The 24,710-nt window shown below is 39.0% G+C and overlaps 6 protein-coding genes across 16 annotated transcripts in view; 3 read left to right on the top strand and 3 right to left on the bottom strand.

Moving 5' to 3' along the window:
- Positions 1 to 24,710, bottom strand: part of LOC120293271 (receptor-like protein 15) — a 38,804-nt gene that overhangs the window by 7,284 nt on the left and 6,810 nt on the right. The window lies entirely within an intron of this gene.
- Positions 124 to 1,682, top strand: LOC104447710 (putative clathrin assembly protein At2g25430). Of its 2 annotated transcripts, XM_039312321.1 has the most exons (2): positions 126 to 551; positions 861 to 1,682. In XM_039312321.1, exon 2 carries the CDS (start codon positions 902 to 904, stop codon positions 1,451 to 1,453), a length of 552 nt encoding a protein of 183 aa, XP_039168255.1. In that variant the 5' UTR covers positions 126 to 551; positions 861 to 901; the 3' UTR covers positions 1,454 to 1,682. The 2 variants fall into 2 exon arrangements, with proteins under 2 accessions (XP_039168254.1, XP_039168255.1); XM_039312320.1 differs by having other exon boundaries at positions 124 to 1,682.
- On the bottom strand, positions 2,606 to 6,504 carry LOC104445807 (glucose-6-phosphate isomerase 1, chloroplastic-like). Of its 2 annotated transcripts, XM_039312330.1 has the most exons (6): positions 5,766 to 6,504; positions 4,559 to 4,639; positions 4,184 to 4,322; positions 3,392 to 3,451; positions 2,958 to 3,288; positions 2,606 to 2,880 (listed from the first exon to the last, which is right to left on the bottom strand). In XM_039312330.1, the coding sequence occupies exons 2-5, from the start codon at positions 4,567 to 4,569 to the stop codon at positions 3,172 to 3,174; spliced, it is 327 nt and encodes a 108-aa protein (XP_039168264.1). In that variant the 5' UTR covers positions 4,570 to 4,639; positions 5,766 to 6,504; the 3' UTR covers positions 2,606 to 2,880; positions 2,958 to 3,171. The 2 variants fall into 2 exon arrangements, with proteins under 2 accessions (XP_039168264.1, XP_039168263.1); XM_039312329.1 differs by lacking the exons at positions 4,559 to 4,639; positions 5,766 to 6,504 and adding an exon at positions 4,418 to 4,547.
- On the bottom strand, positions 8,375 to 9,840 carry LOC104429867. Its single transcript, XM_039314035.1, has 2 exons — positions 9,346 to 9,840; positions 8,375 to 9,067 (listed from the first exon to the last, which is right to left on the bottom strand). Exons 1-2 carry the CDS (start codon positions 9,838 to 9,840, stop codon positions 8,375 to 8,377), a joined length of 1,188 nt encoding a protein of 395 aa, XP_039169969.1.
- On the top strand, positions 18,639 to 20,648 carry LOC104445800. Its single transcript, XM_039312328.1, has 4 exons — positions 18,639 to 19,033; positions 19,314 to 19,349; positions 19,849 to 20,024; positions 20,590 to 20,648. The coding sequence occupies exons 1-3, from the start codon at positions 18,707 to 18,709 to the stop codon at positions 19,978 to 19,980; spliced, it is 495 nt and encodes a 164-aa protein (XP_039168262.1). The 5' UTR covers positions 18,639 to 18,706; the 3' UTR covers positions 19,981 to 20,024; positions 20,590 to 20,648.
- Positions 20,645 to 23,848, top strand: LOC120286052. Of its 9 annotated transcripts, XR_005551019.1 has the most exons (6): positions 20,648 to 20,711; positions 20,787 to 20,864; positions 21,316 to 21,545; positions 22,738 to 22,835; positions 23,166 to 23,387; positions 23,510 to 23,848. XR_005551019.1 is itself a non-coding variant. In XM_039312323.1 (5 exons), the coding sequence occupies exons 3-5, from the start codon at positions 22,757 to 22,759 to the stop codon at positions 23,694 to 23,696; spliced, it is 384 nt and encodes a 127-aa protein (XP_039168257.1). In that variant the 5' UTR covers positions 20,645 to 20,864; positions 21,316 to 21,545; positions 22,738 to 22,756; the 3' UTR covers positions 23,697 to 23,848. The 9 variants fall into 9 exon arrangements, 6 of the variants coding, with proteins under 6 accessions (XP_039168257.1, XP_039168258.1, XP_039168259.1 ...); XR_005551017.1 differs by having other exon boundaries at positions 20,645 to 20,864; XM_039312323.1 differs by having other exon boundaries at positions 20,645 to 20,864; positions 23,270 to 23,387.

Raw genomic sequence — 24,710 nt, 5'->3', positions numbered from 1 at the left:
GAATCGAAAAGATACTTTTGACTTCTCAGATTAAGAAAAACCTATTACTAGAATCCAATGGATTACGGGTCGCCCGAGCCAACTCCGACGGAGCGGACATCATTCCCGCCGCGTAAAAGAATAAATCCAGAAGGGCGGACATCAAAACGGGCCCAATAACGAACACGACCGGTCCCACGAGCAATGGAGCCAGAGAGATCCCCACGAAGAGTGACGCGAGAGCGGCGTGAAGGACCTGCGCCGTCGACGCGATGGCGAGATGCGGCTACCTCGAAGTGGAGGCGACGATTGAGAGCGCAGACAGGGGAGGAGGGGAACTTCATGATGTGGTCCGTCCAGTCGATTACAATCGCCGGTTGTTCCGACTCTGCCAGAGCCTGTTTTGTCCGGATTTTATCGCACTCTTTGGAGATTCGCCTCATCTCTCGCCACTCTCAGACGCAGAAGACGAAGAGTGGCAATCGGCGATTGTAATCGGCAGGTCCATCCTGCGTTCAAAGTCTGCGTCGCCGGGGCTTAATTTCTCCAGATCTGATACACTTTCTCTAAAGGTAATTTCCCGGAGCTCGATACTACATTGATCGCTTTATTAAGCATAGTGGAGCATGGTGAGCTGTAGCTGTGAAATGATTAGAACCTACATATGGGGTTTAGGTAAAGTGAAGCCATCGGTCGAGCTGAATGCTTCGTCGATCGCGTGATTAATCGCAGTAAAAGCATGGTGACTTCGGGCACTAAAATGATTACGCTTATTGGTGCTGTTGATTTTGTGAAATCACCGGAAAGCTGGTTACATCATCCTCAAGTGATGCTTTTGAGTCAAGCGTGACTAGTTTCGATGACTTGTGCGGTTTTGGTAGGCAAGGGTGACGGTGAAGATGTCTCAAGCACGATCCGCAAAATGCTGGGGGCTGTCAAGGACCACACAAGCATCGACCTCGCGAAGGTCGCGGGCAACATGGCGCAAGAGGCCAAAGTAGATATCGTGAAAGCCACGAGCGACGATGATGATCCTGTGGATGAGAAATACATTCGTCGGACCTTGAATTTGGCTTCATACTCGTGCGGATACGTTCTTGCGTGTGTTTCTGCGCTTTCGAAGCGACTGAGCAAGACCCACGACTACGTTGTGGCTCTCAAATCCCTAATAGTCATCCATCGTTTGTTGAATGATGGAGACCCAATTTTTCGCGAGGAGATAACGTATGCGACCGGGCATGGTGCTAGGTTGTTGAATTTGTCTGATTTTAGAGATGAGGCTCACTCGAGTTCATGGAACCACTTGGCTTTTGCGCGGACTTATGCTATGTATTTGGGTCAGCAACTCGAGTCGATTCTGTTTGATAGAAAGAGCGGCGGCGGTCCTAGTGGAAGTGTTAATGGTGGTGGTAGTGTTTACAATGAGGATAGGTATGGGAATCGAGATGATTTTCGGTCCCCACCACGGGAATGATTATGATTATGGTGATTATAGAGGAGAATATGGTAATTTTGGGGGGATGAGAAGGTCAAGGTCATATGGGGATATGAGCGGTGGTGTGGCTGTGAAAGAAGGGAAAGAAGATAGAAGGGTAGTGACTCCACTGAGGGAAATGAAGCAAGAAAGGATTTTAGACAAAATGGGCCACTTGCAAAGGCTATTGGACTAGTTCTTGGTGTGTAGGCCCACTTGTCTGGCGAAGAATAGCAACTTGATCTTAGTTGCATTGCACACTATTGTGAAGGAGAGTTTTTAGGTATATGCTGATATCTGTGAGGTTTTGGCTGTTTTGCTTGATAAGTTTTTCGATATGGAGTACTAGGATTGTGTCAAGGCTTTCGATGTTTATGCTAGTGCTGCTCAGTAAATTGATGAGTTGATTGCATTCTACAATTGGTGTAAGGATACAAGGGTGGCAAGATCATCCGAATATCCTGAAGTGCAAAGGATTACCAGTAAGTTGTTGGAGACATTGGAGGAGGTGAGGGATTTCCATTGCTATTGCAAATTGACCAAGTAAATTTTTGGATGCAAACTGCACCTTAACATCCATTGCTATGAACTCAATAGGGAGAAATCTTCACAAGCACTTTTTAAAAAAAAGTATCAATTTCCAGTTTTTTCATTAGGTTATGATATTGCATCATTGCACACGAAATGCAAGATTACATCCTAATATTATCTAGTGATAACCTAAACATAAAACTCATTCAAGATAGAGACGTTCGTGGCAAATGAGGATGATCTAAAAAGACAACAATTTAGTAGTATCCAATATTTTCTCCCAAGTGCATGGGTCACTTGAGCCGTATGATGTTCTTGGATAAGTTCTTTTTCTTCTGCATGATTAATGCAATAACCGTTTCAAATTTCAGTAATTAATTTGTGATATGGTGCTTGTATAAGAGACAGCACACTTAACCATTCAAGGTCACAAAGAGCGCAGATTATACCACTCCTATAAAATTTTCCATCAACCAATACTTTCTTTTTTCCTATTTTTAAGTGGATCAAGAACATCAAATGACTATGGATTTGATGCTAACATCCATACTACTGAGATTCTTGGTGGAAACTTTTACCACATAGCATAGCCATAAATGTTACCACAGAACACAAATAATGAATCCTCAAATCAAGTCACTGATTCCAACAGCACTGGGTCCAGAAAAAAGTTCATCTCTCACATATGGTATTGTTTTCCTCATAGTTAACTTCAATGGAGTGGGCCCTTTGCCGGCAAGTAATAGCAAACACTTAAAAATTCTGGCCTCTACAATAATTATTTGGTCCAACTAATCCGCACAGACCTGCTTTATCCTTAGAATGTACAGTGAAAACTCATATCTTAACTTTGACAGCTTCACGCTTTTCCATGCATATGGCGGCATGGTAAGAGCCTGCTAATTTAGCAGAGTGAATTGCCAATTGCTACTGAAGCTATTAAGGTGGTCAATAGAATCCACAATTATCTTACCTGGAGCATATTGTAAAGTGACATGCAGACTCTAGAATTCCAAAATTTTTGAAAGACAAAGATCTTCAGCCAAATAAGGCAAAGATCTTCCAGTAAAAGAATTCCATCTCCCAAATTATCCCCCGTTCTGATGAAGATTCAGTACCACAATCAAAATCAGTTTATTGAAAATTTACGAAGAGGTGCGCAGCGAGACACCCAACTTCTGCGAAAATCAAGCATATAACTCATCAACATTACACTCCCCGAGGAAAACTTTGATGCTTCTAGGCGATCCACAACTGCCCTCAGCAATGATTGCTCTGTTGTAGGCAGCCATGTGAGCGATGATATTGTAGATCATTTAAATATGCATCCACAAGGCCATAGAAAAGGATTAGCTAAATTCAAAAGTTGTGGATTGCTAAATTGTGCCTAGGGATTGGGCAGATTACCTCTTCAGGAGAATGGCAATGTTCAGCTACTTCTTCAAGAGTCAGAGGCTCGACAAGCTCCTTGTAGGTGAAAAATGCAACACCAAGGCAAAATTAACAAAGCTATCTGAATTTCAAGAAAATGAACCAGAAACTCATTTCTCAAGAGCTTATAGTTTCCATCTTAGTAGAGCTTGTTCTAGTAAGATATCTGGCCTCGTTGAGTACAGTCAACACCCATTTCTGAAGAGCTAATACCTCTGTTGCTGCCTATTTCCCAGCTTCGACACCTAAGAATTTCAATCGCACATGGGGGCCAAGAAAAAAGACAACCAGTTGGATGATCGATTGGGTTTCTTGACTTAAAGAGAGGCCAGACATATTCTCAATAGCAATAAGCACAAAACATATAGCAATAATCTAATTTTAATAAGAATTATAAGGTAAACTATTTATCAGGTTGATGATAGGCATTAATATTAACTAGTGAGGTGTATATCCCAACTGCTCGCTCATACAATGCTATAAGAGCCCCCACTGATTTAGGGGTCACTTCTTTGACAGTGACTGTTATAAACTCAAGATCATTGGCATACAGAGCAAACCCTATCCCCTATAGAAGTTCACCATATCTAAAAGAGATCAATTGTAGAAAACAACCGAGTGACTATAAGTAAATCACCCACTGAACTCATGTCTCCTTTCCAAGAGAAGTGTGAGATCTTAAACTTCAGAAACAATAAACATAGGAACTTCAGCTATTGCTAGAATCTTCTTAAAGGTAAATTTTAGTAGCACTTGTTGCAAACTAACCTGAAGCATTCCAAACAGATAGTCACTACAGGTGAAACCTGGTTCAAGCTCCCAATCATGACCAGGTGGTCTATCACAAAGCACTTCAATGAATGTTCCGAAGAAGTTGTGCACACCCTCTCTCAAATGTTGTATGTAGCTATATGGAAATTAGACAATAACGTGCATCAGGAATAATCACGTTACTGGCATGTAAAAGTAGTAGTGCCATTACTTTATCAAAAAATAACTTACGTATGCTGATATGTGCTTCCTTTATTTCCATAAACAGTATGCCCTTGATTGACATGTGAAATGAACAGTTTGAGATTTAACATTTTGGAAACTAGAGATGGAGACGAAACTCCTATTTTCACCCAAAAAATAAACACATACTCGATTGCCATCCGGGTCAAATTGCTGTAGATACTGACTGAATAACAGAAGGCTGTCTTTGTAAGGAAGAATTACCATGTCCTGACAGCAGCAATTTAAAAGATACCAACGGCAATAAATTCTGGCATGGTGTTCATAAAGTAAATGACAATTCACATATGCACACAAACCTTGTTATATGTACTTTAAAAGTCAAGAAGACATCAACACAAGATTTAGTCTCTAATAGACTCAAACGGACATGATAAAGCACATACATGATGAGGTTTCATCTTAACCTTAACGCTACAAAACAAGCATGATTTCAGTCACCTATGAACATGTAAAAATCCAACGAAAAATCTCACATACAGAACATGCAATGATGAATATTTTTCGTTAAGAGTTTGAAACTCAATTAAGAACATGCGAGTTGTGACAAAAATAGTAAAACAAACACGCAACATACAAGGTTTATTTTTCTGCAACACCCATTTACCTTAATGCATGCAATCAATGCATTAAACGATATCAAATCTTTGCAATCATGCATCAATTCAACACATATAATATGCATTTCATCTTTCATGAAGGACTTGATGTTGAACAAGGTCAATTACATGTCCGATTCTTCTTAAATCCATTTCAGATCAAGATAGGGCAGATTGACCCTATCTCAAATCTGAGGGGTTTTGACCTAGCTAACATGTCCAAAAATTCCAAAAACATTACAGGACATACTCAAGACAATAACAAACAACTTTCATGAAGACAAGTTTTTCCAGAAGTCAACACAGAAAGCAGCGCAAAAATAGCAAAAGTTGAAGTCAGAACTAAAACAGAATAAAAAACTGACCTAAACTACTGCAGAATCGCACATTTTCAGAGGCATTTTTCGAGGGCCAAACGTCGCTCAATTGGGGCCTGCGACCTATCAATTCGAAGCTAGTGATGTGCATTTTAAAAGTCTAAGAGAACTCGAACTAAGATCAGGTCGTTTCAGACCTCATTTTGGCCAAAACATCCGATCAGTCCAGTAGATACGAAAATGTAGATTCAAGCCTAAACAAGTTAAATCATCCAAGTTCATCAAGAACAATCAATCAAGTTCAAGTTTGAGCAACTCATCAATGAGCATATGAACATAGCATATATCCCTAAGATTGAACCTTAGCCACGACCGGTTAATCCAGCCTTGCTTCACGTGTTTCGAGATAAAGTACATTACCTTTTACGCGTTTTCGTTGATTGTAGACGTCGTCGATCGAATCAAGCTCTTCGGAACGCACACGGATCTCCGGAATCACGATCAGATAATCACAAACCACCGAGGGAACTGAATCGAGGTCAGTTGAACTGCTGGTTTGAAGCAAACGCCGGAATTGGTCCAAAGTTGGATCGGTCTTGATTCACCGGTGGAGATCGGCTGATCCGGTAGCCAATCCGCCTATCCCTAACTACGGCGAGGTCAGGGACCTCTGGAGCTACTGATCGCCAGCGGTTGGAGGCTCCTGAGAGCACTGGCGGCCTTCGGTTTTGGCTGGAACAGAATCGGTCCTACTTGGACCGGTTTTGGACTCTCCCAAGAGATCGGGCCACAGCAAGGTCGGGAACAAACTCAGGGATAGATCGGCGGGGTCTGTTTTGCCGATCTCAGTTGCCAAACCGGCAGTCGAGCTGGTAAACTTGAAAACCGACTCGATCGTCGGTTCATTGAACTGACTAGAACAAATCGGTTTAAGCCCATCAATCAGCCGCCGGAGATGGCGGTTTTCACCAAGGGACGAAGGAGGAGAATGAGAGGGACCACCGGGGGCTAGGCGGCGTTCGGTGGGCCGCCGGCGTGAGGCCAACGAGCTAGAACCGACGTGCGACCAATTTGGTTGGCAAGAAAAGGAAGGAAGGAGGAAATGGTGGGAAACAACAAAGAGATGAGAGAGAAACTTGAAGAGAGAGAAGAAATTTCATGCAAATGAGGCCCATTAAAAATGGAGGGAAAATTGGTAGATATATACCCTCTCCAAATCAAGCAATTTCGAACGTCGATTCAATCCAACGATCGAAATTGTAATCCAATAGTCAAAATTCGATTTTGAGGTGTCGGGTAATCGATCGGTGGGTTTGATTTGTGAAAACTCGAGTTAAAATTGAGAATTGCATCAAAATGTCCACTTAGGGGTCAAATCACAATTTTATGAGTTTCGATGACTAATTTGCAAAATTTCAAGAAATTAAAGGTGCATAAGTGATATTGACACAATGAGGATCCTAGAATCAATCACTTCGCTGGAGGTCTAGAATCCGCCGCCAATCAATCATATTAGTCGACTGGTTCAATCGTATTCGACAATTCTTAACCTATTTGGTCTGATTTTGGCCATATTGCTTGCTTGGGACCCTTGTGGGTTCAAATTTATGCAATTTGGCCTTGAAAGAATAATTACCTTATTTGAGAGGAAACTGCCCCATTGTGATTCAATTAGGCCAATCAAACTTTATGAATGCGATCTAGAGGTCTTTTATTGACTTAATCGAATGATTATCATGAAGGGCAATAGGTCAAAACCATAGATTCTTTGAATCGAGCCTAAAGGGCTAAAATGATCAAATTTGTAATTCAATTGATAAAATTGTAAATTGATTGAAATTGAGTTAAATTAATATCACAATTGTCTCATCTAATTAATCACCCATGTGTAAGATCAACTAATATGTTCAAAGTAACCTCGAATTGGAGTGCTCGAGCTTATGTAAAAAATGAATTTAGGTCTAATATCAAAGTTGGACCTAAATTATGAAATTAAATTAGAACCTTCAATGGATCAATCCGGATTTTGCCAATTAAAGCCTAATTGCTCGACTTTCTTATACTTGAAAGAGTAAAATTCTTCAAATCGAGAAATTCTAATGTAAATCTCCTCAAAATCGATTTTGGATTTGGAATTATCTTAAGAAAATGAGTGAAGAACAACCATCCATTCGCAATTCATAAATAATCGATTTTGGCCCCCTAATTAGGGCTCAAAATAGCAATTTGTATATTGACTGAGCAATTCGTGAAACATAATGCATGAGCAGATTTAAAATAGTCCTTAAACCAAATGTTAAATAATGAACTATACCTAATTATGATTATAATAAAAGTAATTTGATTTTTGGCTAATTTAGAACCTAAAATCAAAAAATTCGAAAACAAGGTTCTTAATCGATTTTTGCAAAATTTTCTACATCAAAGTCAAATTGGTATTAAAAAAAAATGTATTTGAGAATTTTTTATTTTTTCAATTTTTTTGGTCAAAGATTTGACTAAAAGTAAACATTTTAGTTAACTTTTAATTTCACTTTTATCACGGAGAAGTTGGAATCATTTAATTTATATGCCATTTGTTCAATCTAGTGATCAACTTGCTGATGTGTTTACTAAATGATCAAAGGTTAAATCATTTCATATTATTTTAGTCAAGTTGGGCATGAGTGATATTTATGCTCCAACTTGAGGGGAAGTGTTGAGAGTATTTGGCCAATGGAATATATTTGTCTATTTCCTTTATTATTTTATGTATGATGGTAATAAGAGAGATATTGTAATTTTGGGCTCTTAGCTTTATTATGAATAGATAGCTTGGTTGGGGTCACATCGACCCAACCAAGCATTTCCCACAATTTTTTTAGGTCTCCTAACATATTAGAATTCTAAAGATAGATCTTTGGTAAGACATCATGAAACAAAGGAATAAGACTTAGAATAAGACTCAAGAAAATGGGGATGAACGCCCATCATACCTCCAAAAGAGCCTGCAAATTTGTTATCAAGAACTAATTGCATATCCTCAAACTTCATTCCTTGTTCAAATCCTTTTGATCTAGCGGCATGAAGGGGCGAGAGAAGGGCAGAAAAAATGATAGACTTAGGTATGAGCAGAAGCTTTCCTCCTGCATATATTCTAGTGCATCAGCGACACTGCAACCTGTTTGGATTAGCGTCAGATATAGCGCGAACAATCCTGCCACAGTCGAAATTCCGACTGTCCAGTTGTTGAAGTAGTAATGAACGAGGCGCCCTCTGAGCTTCGCGTGAGCGCTCATGAAGTAGACGCCAATGTCTTCGCACACCACTTTGTGCAGATACGACTCTTCTCCATCCCAGTCCACTTCTCTGCACAGCTTGTTCACCAGATTCGCCGTCTCTTCGTTACTTCCGAGGGAGTGGTGGACTATGCCTTTGTAATGGAGGATTTCCACATTGTCCGCCGAGTTCACGAGCCCGTCAAAGAAGAATAGATATGCCGTCGCGTTGGGTTTGCATTTCTTGTGGCATTGCTCGAAGGCCACCATGTTGCGGAACAAGGTGCCTCTGTGATCGTCGATGTGGAGTGGCGGAATCTTCAGGAACCTTCCCTCGGATTGGACGTCCAATGCCCTGTCATTGGGTGATTTCTCAAGGACTACTCCTGCTTCCTTTAACGCAGTTACAGATCGGATCATGTGCGCTTGCCTTTTCCGGTCCTGATCCTGTATCTCCGGGAGATGCTGGATCGGAAAAGATCAAGAAAGTGACAGGTCCCATTCATCGTGGTGGCACCGGCAGCATTTGTATGAGAGTCCCTCTGCAGTAACGGATTGAAAAACTTCAAAGCGAGGTCCTGTAGGGAAAGAATTGAGTATTCACATTGAGAATTGGCATTGACCAATTTGAGTAATTTGTGTAGAACCATCATTGGGAGCTGGTTTTCAAGCTTGATTAAATCGCGGCGTAGCGTTGGCAACATCCACCTTTGAAGAAGGGATGAAGAAGAACAGCCGCCGACCTCCCTCAGGAGCTGCAGGATGAAGCAGCCATCGATGGTCATCATCTCAATGAACTCGTCTCTGCTCAGCTTAACATCGTCTGCGTAACAACTCCTAGCCCTTGGCTCTAGTTTCTCCATTGCTGAAATCACTCTGTCTAGTTCGTCTTCACCTTCTTGTCTTGACTTGAAAACCCTGTGGAAAAATTTTAGCTTTACCTCCTCCATTTCTTTCAAGTGTTGATCTCCATGATGATAAGGGCCGATCGATACAATGCTTGGATCATATGCCTTTGCCTCTACTTGACGCAGTTTTGTGGGGACTCGGTAGATGCAGACATTGTCGCTCTCTTCAGGAATCTTGGCATTCAATTTCTTCAGCAGTGAGGCTTTGCAATTCTCATGCACTTGTGATGAGGTTGAGGCCCATCTCCTGAAGAAAGCTTCAAACTTTCTTCTCTTGCATGACATCTGCAGATACAGCTGCTTCAACCCCCAAACTTTTCTACCTGCCATCTGCAAAATTGAGTTCTTGGGTTTGGAGGGATGTGGGAAGGACTCTTTAAGCAGGAGGCAGTCAACAGGTCAATTCATTTCTATTTTTGTTTCTGGGCGACAGAGGGAAATGCAGAGATGAATTGTTCGCTACTTCCAGCATTAGACTTCTCAAAGCCAATGAAAGCATGATCTTTTAAATAAGAAGACCAAACCCAAGATCTGGGATTCACAAATTACTAAATTGATCCCATACCTAACTCATTTTTGGCTTGTGGCATGAAGTTTCTTCATCATCCGTTTGCTCTCTTTTCTTCTAAAGTTCTTGCTTTAGTCTCATTTTAATTCAATTAATGTAACACCCTTGGATTTAACTCACTTGAGTTAGTGTTCTTTGACTCATTTCATACCAAGATTTACAGTACAAATAGTCACTTTTCAAGAAAGTCACTGATGTTGTCACGTCAAAAATGTCTTTTGAAAATTAAGTTCCTGCTCTGCGCATAAAATCCAGGAATGATCTTCCCTTGTTGGATGGGCATACCTCCTTCACCATTCTAAAAATTTACCGGGAGTCTCTCTTTGTTTGGGCGCTCTTGCTGGGGCGAATGATCCTGCTTCATCTTTTGGTATGCAGATATACACTTTTCCTAAGAGGAGCATGCTTAATATTGTAGTTCCCAATATTTAAAAAAAAAATATGATCTTGTGAATTAATTATAGTTTTATATATTATCCACGAATGCTCTTATTTTATTCGGTGTGCAATTCAGTTCATTCTTACCCCTTCACCATTTTAGAAGCCTTCGCTGAGTTGCTTTTTTTTTTTTTGATAACCTTTCACCTAGTGATCACTTCCCACTCTTGTTGGAGTTTTTGGTTACAATTAAGAAGGGGTTAATACCAAGAGAAAAATTAGTGGAATCATGATAAAACTCTAAACTGATATATTTATTATAAATTCATCTCAAATTAATTTTTTAATTTTCAAAAATCCAAACTAATGTATTTGTGACAAATTTACCCTCCATTAATTTCCATTAATCTATAAAAATCTAAAACCAATACACCCATGACAAATGGAGGGTAAAACTTCAAATTGGTACACCCATCAATTGTTACATGTTATCCAATTTAGCATTTTGACGGTAAAATTTAATGAAAAAGAATAAAAAATAAATTTATTATAAGTGTACAAATTTGAAATTTATTTACATTTAAAAATGATTTATAATATATTTATTATAAATATATAAATTTGAGATTTTCGTGATATTCTCGTGTTTTGAAAATAAGCTAAATCCCATTGCTAGAATCATATGGGAGTGTCACGTCAAGGTTGACCAACAAAATGTAACAAAAATGAATTGATCGCAAGGATTTTCAGTACTTCCTTTTTTTATGGTCGGGAGGATTTCAGTTCTTCGAAAGGTACTCTTTTGTTGGCAAAAGGGCTGAGAAACTACCATTGACGAGGCCTGTACCAGTTCTCGGAAAAAACAAGAGTAGAATTTGTTGCATGACAACAATCAAAAAAAAAAAAAATTCATTTTCTAGAAAAGGAAGAACTATAGTTGGTAAATTGCATGTGAAATTTTCCCTAATTTTTGCCCAGTTGCATGGAGCTTCTTGAACTCTTGATGTTGAAACCTAGCCACTATCCATAAGTACAGCATAAAAAAATTGAAATGTGCCTGATCAGGAGATGAGATATCACAGCATACAATAGCGTATAAAGAGCTCCGTGATGATTTTGGAATAGAATTGAAACCCGAGCTAAATTCAATGTTTTTAAAGGAATTCAGCAGATCATAAAAAGAAGAGTCACATTCACCTAAACAATTTTTTGGCAAATTTGCCAAAGTGGGGCTAAGAACTTTATACAATTATTGCCACACCACAGCATACAGTAATGTGAACCTCAGAACTATATACAATATTTGGCCTTATCTTTTTTCTCGAGTGGGCCAGTTTTAACCGTGCTTTCAGAAGCTTCCTCGTAGCATGGCCAATTGCCACTATCCCATTGACCTTTTTTTCAGTAACCGAAGAAGTCTTCTTGGGTCCATCTCGTTGGTGTTAAGTATACATGGAACAAAGATGCTCAATGCAGCAAAGCAAAAACAGAGGACTCGAGGATTCGGCAAATCAGCAAAGCAGAAACAGAGGACTCGGATCGCCAGCAAATGACTTGGATCGCTAAGTCATAAAGTCAAATCAGTGGCAAAGATCTTATAAAGAAGACCAACCTGGATCGAAGATCAATGAACGAAGATGCTCAAGGAATCAATGACTCGGATCGCCAAAATCAATGACTCGGATGATCGTCAAAGTCTTTAACATAGTCAACTAGGCTTTTCTGTTAAAGTAGTTACTATATTCAGTTTTCCTCTGTAACCAAGTTCTGTTACATATCCTGATATAAATACTCTGCTTTGCTTTACATAATAAATAATGAAAACTGATAGAAAGAAGATAGAGAGAGGAAGTGCAAGAGTTAAACAAGGTATCAAGATCATCAACGAATGCTGAAGAGATTTCAGTACTAAGTGAAGAGAGCTACAGAGAATGAAGAACAGCTCAAGTTCGTAATGCTGAAGCGAGTTAAGTACAATTACTCTTAGAAGATAGAACAAAGAAATTGTATTCACATTCTGTCTTTCAATTGTACGAAGATACAATGATATGATCATCATTCTGAAATACAGATCATCTTCAGAATTGATCACTTGATCTTGTTTGAAGTTCTTCATCTTTCTCATGGTATCAGAGCTCTAGGTTGTTTGTATGGTAGCTTGGTTTGATATGAAAGTTTGCAGCAATGGCAATAAGAACACCAAAATATCCTTTTCCAATTCACGTAAACATCTCAAACTTTGTTACAATCAAGCTTGCCGAAGATAATTTTCTGTTGTGGCGAGCTCAAATACAAAGGTTTCTGAAGAGTCAAGACCTCTTCGGTTTTGTTAATGGTGATGTTATTGCTCCTTCACGAATGTTGCAAAATGATGGTGAAGGATGTGACTCAGAACTTGTTAATCCTGATTACGTTGATTGGACAAGAACAGATCAGTTGATATCGTCGTGGATTAGTGGGGCTGTTACTGAGAATATTCTGAGTCTAATCATTGGTTTAGAAACATCCTTTGAGGTATGGCAGTCTCTTCTAAAACGATTTACACAAAAATCAATAGCAAAGGAGTTCGAGCTTAGAGGAAAACTACAGTCCTGCCAAAAACTTGATCAAAACCTCTCTACCTATCTCAGAGAATACAAAACTATATGTGATCAGTTGAATGCTATTGGTAAACCAGTAGATGAAATAACCAAGATCTTTGGTATATTGGAAGGATTAGGTCCAGAATATGAGAATCTTCGAACCACCATATATTGTTTGAAGCCTCAACCTGACTATGATGAAGTTATAGCTCAACTGGAGAGATTTGAATCCAGAATGAAGACCTATTCCAGAAGTCAGTTTAATCCTAGTTTGGCCTATCTCGGCCAAAGAAAGACTCAAATGTATCCTAAAGAAAGTACTGATGAAGAATATCTTTCACAACCTACGGTTTTCTAGCTCGAGAGGAAATTATAGGGGTGGCCGTAGTTTTGGTCGAGGCAGAACTGCTGGTAATAGAGGACGAGCGTTTGGTTATACTGAAAGAAATCAGAATTACAGAGAAGATGCAGCATTCCAAAGGCCAGGAGATCAATATCTAAGACAAAAGAATGTCTTCCTACAACCGCACAGGATTTCGACCTTATGCCACACAATCTCAAAGGTATCAAAACAACAAATCTTATCCTTCTCTATTAAACTCAAGAAAAAGTTTGCAGGATGAGAAAGACACAGAGGTTGCTAGACTAGAATGTCAAATATGTAAGCGACCTGGGCATGATGCTCTCCGCTGTTGGTACCGTTTTGACAATTCCTATCAAGTAGAAGAGATTCCAGCGGCTCGACAAAGCAATTCATATCGAAGATCCAAAAGGAAGTGAATGGTACCGACACAGAGCCTTTGCTCATATCGTGCGAATTGGGTATTCTTCATACTTCTTCTAAATATCAAGGTCTCAATACAGTAATGGTTGGAAATGGATCTTGTTTATTGTTACACACATTGGTAACACTTACCTAAAAACAGAAGTAAATACATTACCTCTTAATGATGTTCTTATAGTACTTAAATAAAGAAGAATCTTCTTTTTGTGTCTAAGCTTACTGATGACTATCCTTGCACATTTATCTTTGATAAACTTGGTGTTTATATAAAGGACAACAATACCAAGGCAACAATTCAGCTCGGAAGGAAGACTAAGGGCCTTTATCAAGTCAATACACGGACTGCAGCAGCCTTTTTCACTCAAAGTCAGAAGACAGTCAATGCAGAAGTATGGCACCAAAGACTGGCTCATGCCAATACTCAAATAGTGGATTATCTTCATCATCAGAAACTGATTCATGTTACTTCAGTTCCTTCGAAAATTTGCAGCAGTTGTCAAATAGCGAAAAGTACAGCTCTATCATTTCCTTTGTCAAACTCTATATCAACCTCATCATTAGAAAAGATCCACTGTGACATCGGGGACCATCACCAGTAGACTCATTTCAAAAGTTTAGATACTATGTGGTTTTTGTTGACAATTTCTCACGATACAGTTGGTTATATCCAATGAAGTTGAAATCTGAGTTCTTTGATATCTTTATTCGATTCCAAACATTAGTCGAAAGACAATATAGTCACAAGATCAAAGTCTTCCAAAGTGATGGAGGGGAGAGTTTGTAAGTAGAAGGTTTCAAGATCATCTGCAAAGCTGTGGAATAAAACAACAGCTATCTTGTCCTCACACTCGAAGTAATGGAGTTTCCGAAAGAAAACATAGACATATTGTTGAATTGGGATTGGCTATGTTATATCATTCCAAGATCCCACTGAAGTTTTGGGTAGATGCTTTTGTTACAGCAAACTACATTATAAACAGACTTCCAACACCAAAGCTAAAAATGGATACACCATATAGAAAGCTTCATAATACTCAGCCACAATATGATCATTTAAGGGTATTTGGCTGTGCATGTTATCCGTGCTTAAGATCATATTCAAGACACAAGTTCGATCCTAGATCACTTACTTGTATTTTTCTGGGATATAGTGATGTGCATAAAGGCTATAGATGTCTTGTACCTACTGATAATCGTATATATATCAGTAGACATGTTACCTTCGATGAAACATTATTTCCTTTCACAAAAACTGTGATCAATGAATATGGTCAATATACTCCTTTGTATAGACAATGGATTGAAGGAGTCAAATTGCTCGAATCTTCAAGCTCTGACACTACAAACCAAAGTGGTTCCCATCAGTCAGTAGGGAGAAGTCAATATCATCCTACTATGGATAGTTATGAAAGTGAGCAGATGCAGCAACAGACTTCATCAGCATCAATGCAGCTCCAAGATACTTCTCTATTATCAAGGCAAAATGATGCTATCACAGAAACTCGATCTGGTCAAAATTCTTCATCTTTCTCAAGTACTCTGCCTGTCAATAATAGCTCTGACACAGAACAACATACTCTTGATCTATCTTCTTCTCAGAGAAATGTTAGTAGTCATCCTATGCAGACCCGACTCAGATCAGGTATTATCAAGCCAAATCTAAAATATGCTTGTTTGGCTGAGTATCATGTTCCTATGGAACCAAGATCCATTAAGTCTGCATTAGCTGATAAAGGATGGTACAATGCTATGCAAGAAGAGATGAATGCTCTCTATAAGAATCATACCTGGACATTAGTTCCAAGAACAGACCAGATGAATGTTGTAGGCTGTAAGTGGGTCTTTAAGACCAAACTCACACCAGATGGTAGTCTAGAAAGACTCAAGGCTCGTCTGGTAGCCAAAGGATTTCATCAGGAAGCAGGACTGGATTTTACTGAAACATTCAGTCCAGTTGTAAAACATGCTACAATACGCATAGTACTCTCTATAGCTCTTACAAGACAATGGACAATACACCAACTTGATGTGAAGAATGCATTTCTTCATGGAGACTTAAATGAAACTGTTCACATGGAACAGCCACCTGGCTTCATTCATCCTCAAAGATCAAGCCATGTCTGTCTTCTTCACAAGTCATTATATGGACTTCGACAAGCACCAAGAGCCTGGTTTGACAAATTCAGCAACTTTCTTCTTGAAGTTGGCTTTGTCTGTAGTACAGCTGACCCATCTCTGTTTGTGCTTCATACTAAATCAGATACAGTATTATTACTTCTTTATGTTGATGATATCATTCTAACAGGAAGCTCTCCTCAATTCTTAACTGCATTAATCCAGAATCTTAGTCGTCACTTTCAAATGAAAGATCTCGGCTATATTCATTACTTCTTAGGCATTGAAGTGAAACATACTCTACAGACTTTGTTCTTATGTCAAACAAAATATGCAGTCGACCTACTCAAACGGGCACACATGATAGATTGCAAACCAATTTCCACACCTTTGCCACTACGGCCAATTGCTATGACAAATGCTGAAGTTCCTCTGCTGGATCCTATTGAATACAGAAGCTTGGTAGGTGGTCTTCAATACGTAACTATCACTCGACCAGATCTAGCATTTGCAACAAATCTCCTCTGTCAGAAGATGCAACATCCCACAATGGCCGACTTTCATCAATTAAAACGAGTGTTACGATATGTCAAAGGAACTGTTCATCTTGGCTATTATCTTCACTCCAACAGTTTAACAAATCTCTATGGTTTTTCAGATGCTGATTGGGCAGGTTGTCCTACTACTCGACGATCTACTACAGGATTTTGCACTTTCTTAGGCTCGAACTTGATATCCTGGTCAGCCAAGAAACAAACTACTGTTTCAAAGTCCTCCACAGAAGCTGAATATCGGGCTTTAGCATCTACAACGGCTGAATTAACTTGGATTGGTTTTGTTCTACGTGACGTTGGAATTCCTCTCACCAAAGCTACATCATTATTCTGTGATAATAAATCAGCTATTTCCCTCACAGCCAATCCTGTCTTACATGCACGAACAAAACACATAGAAGTTGACTTCCATTTTGTTCGAGAAAAAGTATCAGCTGGTTCCATTTCTATCCAACATGTTCCTAGTCATCTTCAAGTAGCTGACATATTCACTAAGTCCCTTTCTCACTCAGCTCATCTCGCTTTTTCGCACCAAATTAGGAATGGGATTCATTCCCCTTCCCAATTTGCGGGGGATGTTAAGTATACATGGAACAAAGATGCTCAATGCAGCAAAGCAAAAACAGAGGACTCGAGGATTCGGCAAATCAGCAAAGCGAAACAGAGGACTCGGATCGCCAAAGCAAATGACTTGGATCGCTAAGTCATAAAGTCAAATCAGTGGCAAAGATCTTATAAAGAAGACCAACCTGGATCGAAGATCAATGAACGAAGATGCTCAAGGAATCAATGACTCGGATCGCCAAAATCAATGACTCGGATGATCGTCAAAGTCTTTAACATAGTCAACTAGGCTTTTTGTTAAAGTAGTTACTATATTCAGTTTTCCTCTGTAACCAAGTTCTGTTACATATCCTGATATAAATACTCCGCTTTGCTTTACATAATAAATAATGAAAACTGATAGAAAGAAGATAGAGAGAGGAAGTGCAAGAGTTAAACAAGGTATCAAGATCATCAACGAATGCTGAAGAGATTTTAGTACTAAGTGAAGAGAGCTACAGAGAATGAAGAACAGCTCAAGTTCGTAATGCTGAAGCGAGTTAAGTACAATTACTCTTAGAAGATAGAACAAAGAAATTGTATTCACATTCTGTCTTTCAATTGTACGAAGATACAATGATATGATCATCATTCTGAAATACAGATCATCTTCAGAATTGATCACTTGATCTTGTTTGAAGTTCTTCATCTTTCTCAGTTGGTACTCTTCTCTTGTCTCACTCTGCCAAAAGCAATGCAACTCTTCAATCTTCATCTTTTTTGTCGTTGAAGATATCAGATAGCAGGAAAAAGAAGAAGAGACGTTAATTTGCAACTTCACTGAGCAATGGATCAGCAAAACAAGGTGATGCAGAGAGCTCCTTCAATTTCATCTTGCTTCCCAGAGAAGTTTTCCGGTGTTTCACCAGGATATGAGCATGAGCACGAGCACGAGAATGAGAGAAATGCAGAGATGAATTGGTCGTTACTTCTGGCAGTAGAGTTCTCAAAGTCAACGAGAGCTTGATCTTTTAAACGAGAAGTCCAGAGCCTAGATCTGGCATTCACAAATTACTAAATTGATTCCATAACTAACTCATTTTTGGCTTGTAGCATGAAGTTTCTTCATCATTTGTTTGCTTTCTTTTCTTTAAAGTTCTTGCTTTAATCCCATTTTAATTCAATTAATGTGGCACCCCTGAATTTAACTCCCCTGAGTTAGTGTTCTTTGACTCGTCTCATACTAAGATTTACGATACATATAGTCAATTTCCCAAAAGGTCACCCATGTTGTCATGTCGAAAAATGTCTCTTGTGAAACTTATGATACCTAGCCAAATATCTAATGAGAGGCAGCAGGTTCAGCCAAGGTCATGACTGAGTCCATTTCTTTGTGAAACTTGTGCAGTGTCTCTCTACTTGCTGGAGAAGCTTTGGAGTGCGGCAAAGTGAAAAGGTAGGTCGCACAAAAAAATGTTTTGCCGATTTTCCTGGAAAACCGCAACTTTTTATTTATTTATTGAATTCAATCTATAGTGCCAGGAATCAGGGCAGTTCATGAGAAAAAGACAATGCACTTGCAAGTGCTACAATTGGTGAAGTGCTACAATTGGTGAAATTGTTATGTGAGCAGATTTCATCGCTGGAGGACTCCAAAATTGCAGATCTTTTAATGCATCCCTCGCAGCCGTTGCTCATTGCAGCAGGGTTCGGCATAGTTGAGATTGTGACTGAGCTGGTTCGCTCTAATCCTGATTTGATATGGACAGTTGATGAGAAAAGCCATAACATTTTTCATGTGGCAGTTATGTACCGCGGAGAAAAGATATTTGACGTCATTCATGATCTCGGGGCGCATAAAGATATGATTACTACTTACAAAGACCCCGACAACAATAATAACTTGTTGCATTTGGCGGCAAAGCTGGCACCTCTGGACCAACTTAACAGCGTGTCTGGGGCAGCTCTTCAGATGCAGCGGGAACTCCTATGGTTCAAGGTATCTTCACACTCTCTAATGTTATTATAATAGAATGCATGTCCTCAAAACTGCTTGTCAAAGCCGCATGTTTTGTATGTTCCTGGAAACCACCATAAAGCATTGAAGCAATTTCTTACTACAAAAAAAGGAGTATGGCTTCTTTTTTCTCTTGCTTGTGAGCATAGGCTCATGATTATCTGATAGTTGTTTCTATTACTTTGATAGACATACCGCCTGTTATTTTTTCTACCAATTTATAAAAATTGATTACTTTAACCATTCTTTCTTCCCCATGCAGGAGTCCTTCTCTCTCTGCAATCCCCAGTTCATTGAGGTCAGTGATATGCTCCCAAGTTAAGAAGCCTGCATGTTTTCACCTGGGAGTTTTATGTAATATAGTCTGTACTCATTCTTTTATTTTATAATTGTTCTTTGGATGATATGATGGTGCAATAGCTTCTGATAATATAGTGGATGTTTGGCACTCTATAATTTGAGGATGATAGCCACTAATGTCGAAAATGCTTTTCCAAATATTTGGCTAGTTGTTTACATCGTGACTATTTCTAAGCCTGGCCTTTCTCATTGTGATTCACGGTGCATTCATTTCACATATAATTGACTGAATGCACCAAATTTTCTAGTTAGTCCGGGAATTGTGAACTATTTTAATTTCACTTGAACCCAGTTGATGTGGCTTGCGGCTTGGATTTCATGAATTCCACTTTTCTTCCTTCTTTGGGAAAGGGGGTATGTTAATACTTTGATGTGCGCACAGAGAGATTATGAATGTGTCAGCGTGACTTATTCTGCTTCATGTTCTTTGGTTTCAGATGGTTGACATTGTTCCTATACTGCAAATAGACATGGTGTGGTGCTATTTCGTGGTTCAAGACATCTCATCACTCTCTCTGGCTGGAATTCAACTGCAAAAGGCCAGAGAAGGGATTGAGCGTGCTCATTAGAGCTGTTGGAAGGAGTGGTAGCTTATCACAGATAAGTTATTGAGGTGCTCAGCCCCATTTTATGCTTGTACCGAATTCTTCTGTAGCAGTTCATGTAACAAATAGTTTTTTTTTTTTTTAAATTATTTTGCTTATGTTTGTTCTGTTATTCTTTGAGGTATTGATAGGTATTTATTTGTACCTTGCATATCTATCATTCAAGAGTTTCAGCATTTTTAGAGTACTATTTCCTTTGCATTTGTCACATTATATTTAAGCTGTTTCCTTGAGTCTCTCTTGGTCATTTCTGCAAGCAAGACTTATTATTATGATCAACCAGCAGATCGTGTCTTATTTGCATGCATGATTAAGGAGCTCGGACTGTAATTTTGTTGCAGCACTGAAAGAAAATTTGTAATTCCAGAACTCATGGCGAGTAAGTTTCTGCATCTTTTGTTTAAATGAGAAAAAAAAATTAACTCTAAAGTTAATGGTAGGATAGGTCTAACTCTTCTGCTTAAGAACTTATCATCTGACTGTCCATTTCTTTTCAAATCGTCTCTTATTTCCTCGTAGTTACCTTGACTCTTTCCCTTTTCCAAGCTGACAATTCAATTTTGGTTATTTCAGCTGCAGGTGCCAGATGAATCTTTATCACTAGTCATGAGCATGGGCTTTAAGGAGCGTAAACAATGATGTTGGGAGTGCTGTTGATTTTCTAATCGAGGAAAAGGCTAAGAAATTACAGAAACGTGAGGAGGATATGAAGCGAAGATTATGCATACAGATTTCTATGGGTAGCATAAAAAATCTATTAAATTTGGCAGCGAGCAAAAGTCTTATGGAGTGACACTCATGAAGAAACCTGTGGACCTCCAAAGATTAAATGAACTGGTCTCCATTGCGTAAGGAACTATTGCATAATCAAAGTACTTACTGGAATTATTTTGTGAAGGTCCTTTAATATCTGTGTTAGTGGTTTGCAATCTGCGGTTTGCTTGTGACAGATTTCTTATGTATAGTTGCTTATGTTTCAATGTCACTTCATTTATATTGTCAATATTGAAATATTAAATCATGCCTCTATTTGACAACTTAAGTTTTAAAACAGTTAGCATTAATCCCACAAAAATTTCACGTGGTATAAGAGCAAAAGATTCTGAGGTTGAATGTTTTCAGACAATTTCGTTTGCCTGCCCAGTTATATATTTTCGTAAATTGGTCTTAGGCCAAAATCTAGTCTATGCTTGAGGGGGGATATTATGCCTTCATTTAACAACTTATACATTTTGAAAAGCTGGCACTAATTCCAAAAAACTCCTGCACTATAAAAGTCTCCATCTTTCAATTTCTCAGTCAATTCTCCTCTTTGATCCCAACCGACCCATCAATGGCCGGCACGTGGTCCGGCGTGATCAAGGTCGAGCTGGACAGCTGGATGGTGACGGGGCAGCGAAGCTGAGCGAGCTCAGCGTCAGGGGCAACGCCAAGGTACTCTCGACCCGCATCTGCGTTGACCAGGGCAAGTCGCTCAAGGAAGAGGCCATGGCCGAGGACGAGCAGTCCCGCAGGCTCGCTCGGGTCAAGTGAGTGCTTTTGTTTGTGCCTGTATTTTTGGGTACTCGTTCCGGTGTGTGTGCGAGGGTGCGATCGTCTATCTTTTTGCTTAATTTTGACTTGGTCGCCTGTTCCCGGCAGCGCATAGGTGTACTAATTGATTGGTCGAGCAAAGTTGTTGACTTTCCTTGCTTATTGGATTTGTTGCATCGAATATATGGTGAATTTATAAGGAACTTGTCTCTTTGTTTTCTGTTTCTTGGTTTATATTATGTACATTGTGAGGAATATGTTTGTTTTGCTGAATTTTTATTTGTAATTGGATCATACACCTTGTTGGACTGGCCTTGTAAAATATAATGTGTAATGTGGTGAATGGCAGCTGGCCTTTAGAAAGCAGGCTTCTGCTGCTCTCTATCTCTATTATTCTTTCCATTCTCTTTGTTAATCGGTTGATGGTTTTGATAAATCTTGCTTGGAGTGATTAAGGGGGCTCACATTTGATGAGGCTAAGAATTCTCTACATTCAGTGTATCAATTACATCTCCCTTTCTCTTTGTTTAAAAATTTTGGATGTGTGCGCTGCGTGCGGAAGCATGGTTTTGGTATTAGTTATAGTTTTTGTTAGTGACGTGTGCAAGTGTATGATATAGTTTGTAGAGGATGAATAAGGGACAATATATGATAATTGAAGGACAAAGAACATGGGATATGGGAAATAGTTTCATTAGTTGGATAAAATAATTTTACAATAGTTGAAGGAGGTGTTGGTGAGGGAGCATGATGTGGTTTTTATGCTTAGCTCCCACCCAAAACATGGAGCACTTGCTCCTTTATATAAGCTGCCAAAGTCGATGGAGGAAGTCTCTAGACTTCTCTACAAATAGCTACTATTATTTAATAGTAACATAAGATGGAGTGTTCTAGAACACACAATAGCTTGTAGACTCTTCTAGAATTTTTCTTGAATTTTCTAGCTCAAATTTATCTTGAAGTTTCTAGAATTGGATCACAAAATTCCAACACTCTTTTACCGATGGCAGCGAGCTTCGTATTCTTGTTATAGGTGAAGGAACTCGAAATGCCTTGGCTTTTCTAGAACAGGTCTGAGTCAAATAGCAATGCAATTTGTGGTCTTAGGATGAGTGTATCTGAGTTCAAGAGATGCCTTCCTTGGTTAATACTGCTCAGTCTGAAGCTTTTGGCGTTTTTGTGGCGCAGAAGTTTTTAAGTAGCTTTGATGTATCGGAAGATGCTTTCTCCTCATTCCAAGCTCACTTTAACTCTTAGGGGCCACCACCAAATCAATCCTTCATCAGGTATTTCGCATGCATATTCAGTTGAGTTTTCACCCCTTTTTAGCAACTTTGCGTATAGTCATGGTTACTTAACTCATGAGGCAGTGAATCTTGATACTTAAAGAGGCATTCGGCTCTGAGCACGGGACTTTATTATTATTCAAAAGGCGACTGCATGTCTTGATAAAGTGACTTGTTTATAGTTATGCCATAAAATTTCTATGCTTGGCCAGAAGCACTGATGAGCCTAGCAATCTGGATATACATACCTACAGATGTTGATTTACATGGACATGCTTATCTGCTCTTGTGGTACACTAACCTGTATTATTTTTTGATGATATTGGCCAGCGTATTTGTTGTTTTTAGAGACAGTAGTCTTTTTGGCTACTGTGCGTGTATGTGCATATCCACTCATATAATTAAATGTGTATCTCCTTCTAAACACGGAGCAGCTGCCACTGCACTGGCTAAGAGACATGCAGATGGGTTATTTCCACTGGAAGACTTCAACATAGAACTTGAAGATCAGAGTGGAAAGAAAGTAAATATGGGATCTGAAACTGATCAGAGGTTTGGCAGTAGACTAATTTGTTTTTAAGAAATCCTTTCTCAAGCAGTCTTTTCTCACAATCTGCTGTTTAGCTGCTATTGTTTTAAATTGGCATCTAAAAAACCTTTTGGGTTTTCTCCAGGGCTGTGATGATGGGCTTGATGCTTCACTCAAATGCAAAGCAATTTATAAGGAGGCAAAACTATGAAGATGCATTGGAAGTTCTTGCTATGGGTGAGGTCCGTTACTGGTGCTCTGTGGTTACTTATGATAATCTAAGCACTTTTGGCCTTATCCAATACCGAGCTTCAATGTTTCTTAATCTGTAACATGCATAATGTGGGAATTGAGATATATTGTGAGGGATGTCATTTTGCAGAAGAGTTTACCAACTGTTCAGATCAATAGTTGGTTGCATATACTAAAAAAAAGTGGTGCCACCTTGTCCTTTCCCATTAGAATGCCATAACTTGCTACTAAATTGATGTGATGCCCTGTTGCAATTGAGTTTAAAAATCGGAATATATTACACGATGCTAACCAAGGTTTCAGAAACAAGGACAACTCTTAAACGAGGAATGTCAATCATAACTAAAATCGTTCCTCATCTAAAATGTAATATTGTGAAAGTAGGCTTGTTTGATCAATGTGTCGGAATATTACTCATTATTAGTTATATGTGCACCAGATGGTCTATTATGCTAGATATATAGGTGAAGGACCATTTCTTACTTGGTATGTACTTTGGGACGAGGTAATACTATACATGATATACTTTTCACAAGAAAATCTGATGAATAGCTCCACACCAAAATATTTTGAACCTTAATTTACAATTTCGAGCGGTAAATTTGCCATAAGAAGGATTTGTGATTCAAATTGTGGATCAGAATGATCAGTGTATTCTGCCAGTGATGTTGTTAAATAATATAGTAACAACGCAACGTATTTCTGAGTTAGCCGGTGCATTAGTCTGACTATAAAAGATTTTTTCTTAGATTTATGACACATTATACTATCACAAAAGTATAGAATGTATCCATTGTAATAGATGACCCAAATCCGGGCCCAAAAGCATACACCGATATGATTTAGCACACGATTATGCCTATAAAGGCAGCGCCACTATTATTTTTCAATACAAATTAATTATATATCAGAATGACTAAGCATACCTACCATGTGCTGCATGCTAGATCAACTGGGAATAATTGCCTGGACATTCTCCTTTGCATGTCTTGCCTGCATTTGGATCTCAAGCATCACTTTTTATTAATATATATTGTCATGAACAATGTTCTTATAACAGAATGAATGTCCTCAAAACTGCTTGTCAAAGCTGC

This window comes from Eucalyptus grandis, chromosome 5 (genome assembly GCF_016545825.1).
Source record: "Eucalyptus grandis isolate ANBG69807.140 chromosome 5, ASM1654582v1, whole genome shotgun sequence".
Taxonomy (NCBI): Eukaryota; Viridiplantae; Streptophyta; class Magnoliopsida; order Myrtales; family Myrtaceae; genus Eucalyptus; species Eucalyptus grandis.
This window is presented reverse-complemented; position numbering and strand designations above follow the sequence as displayed.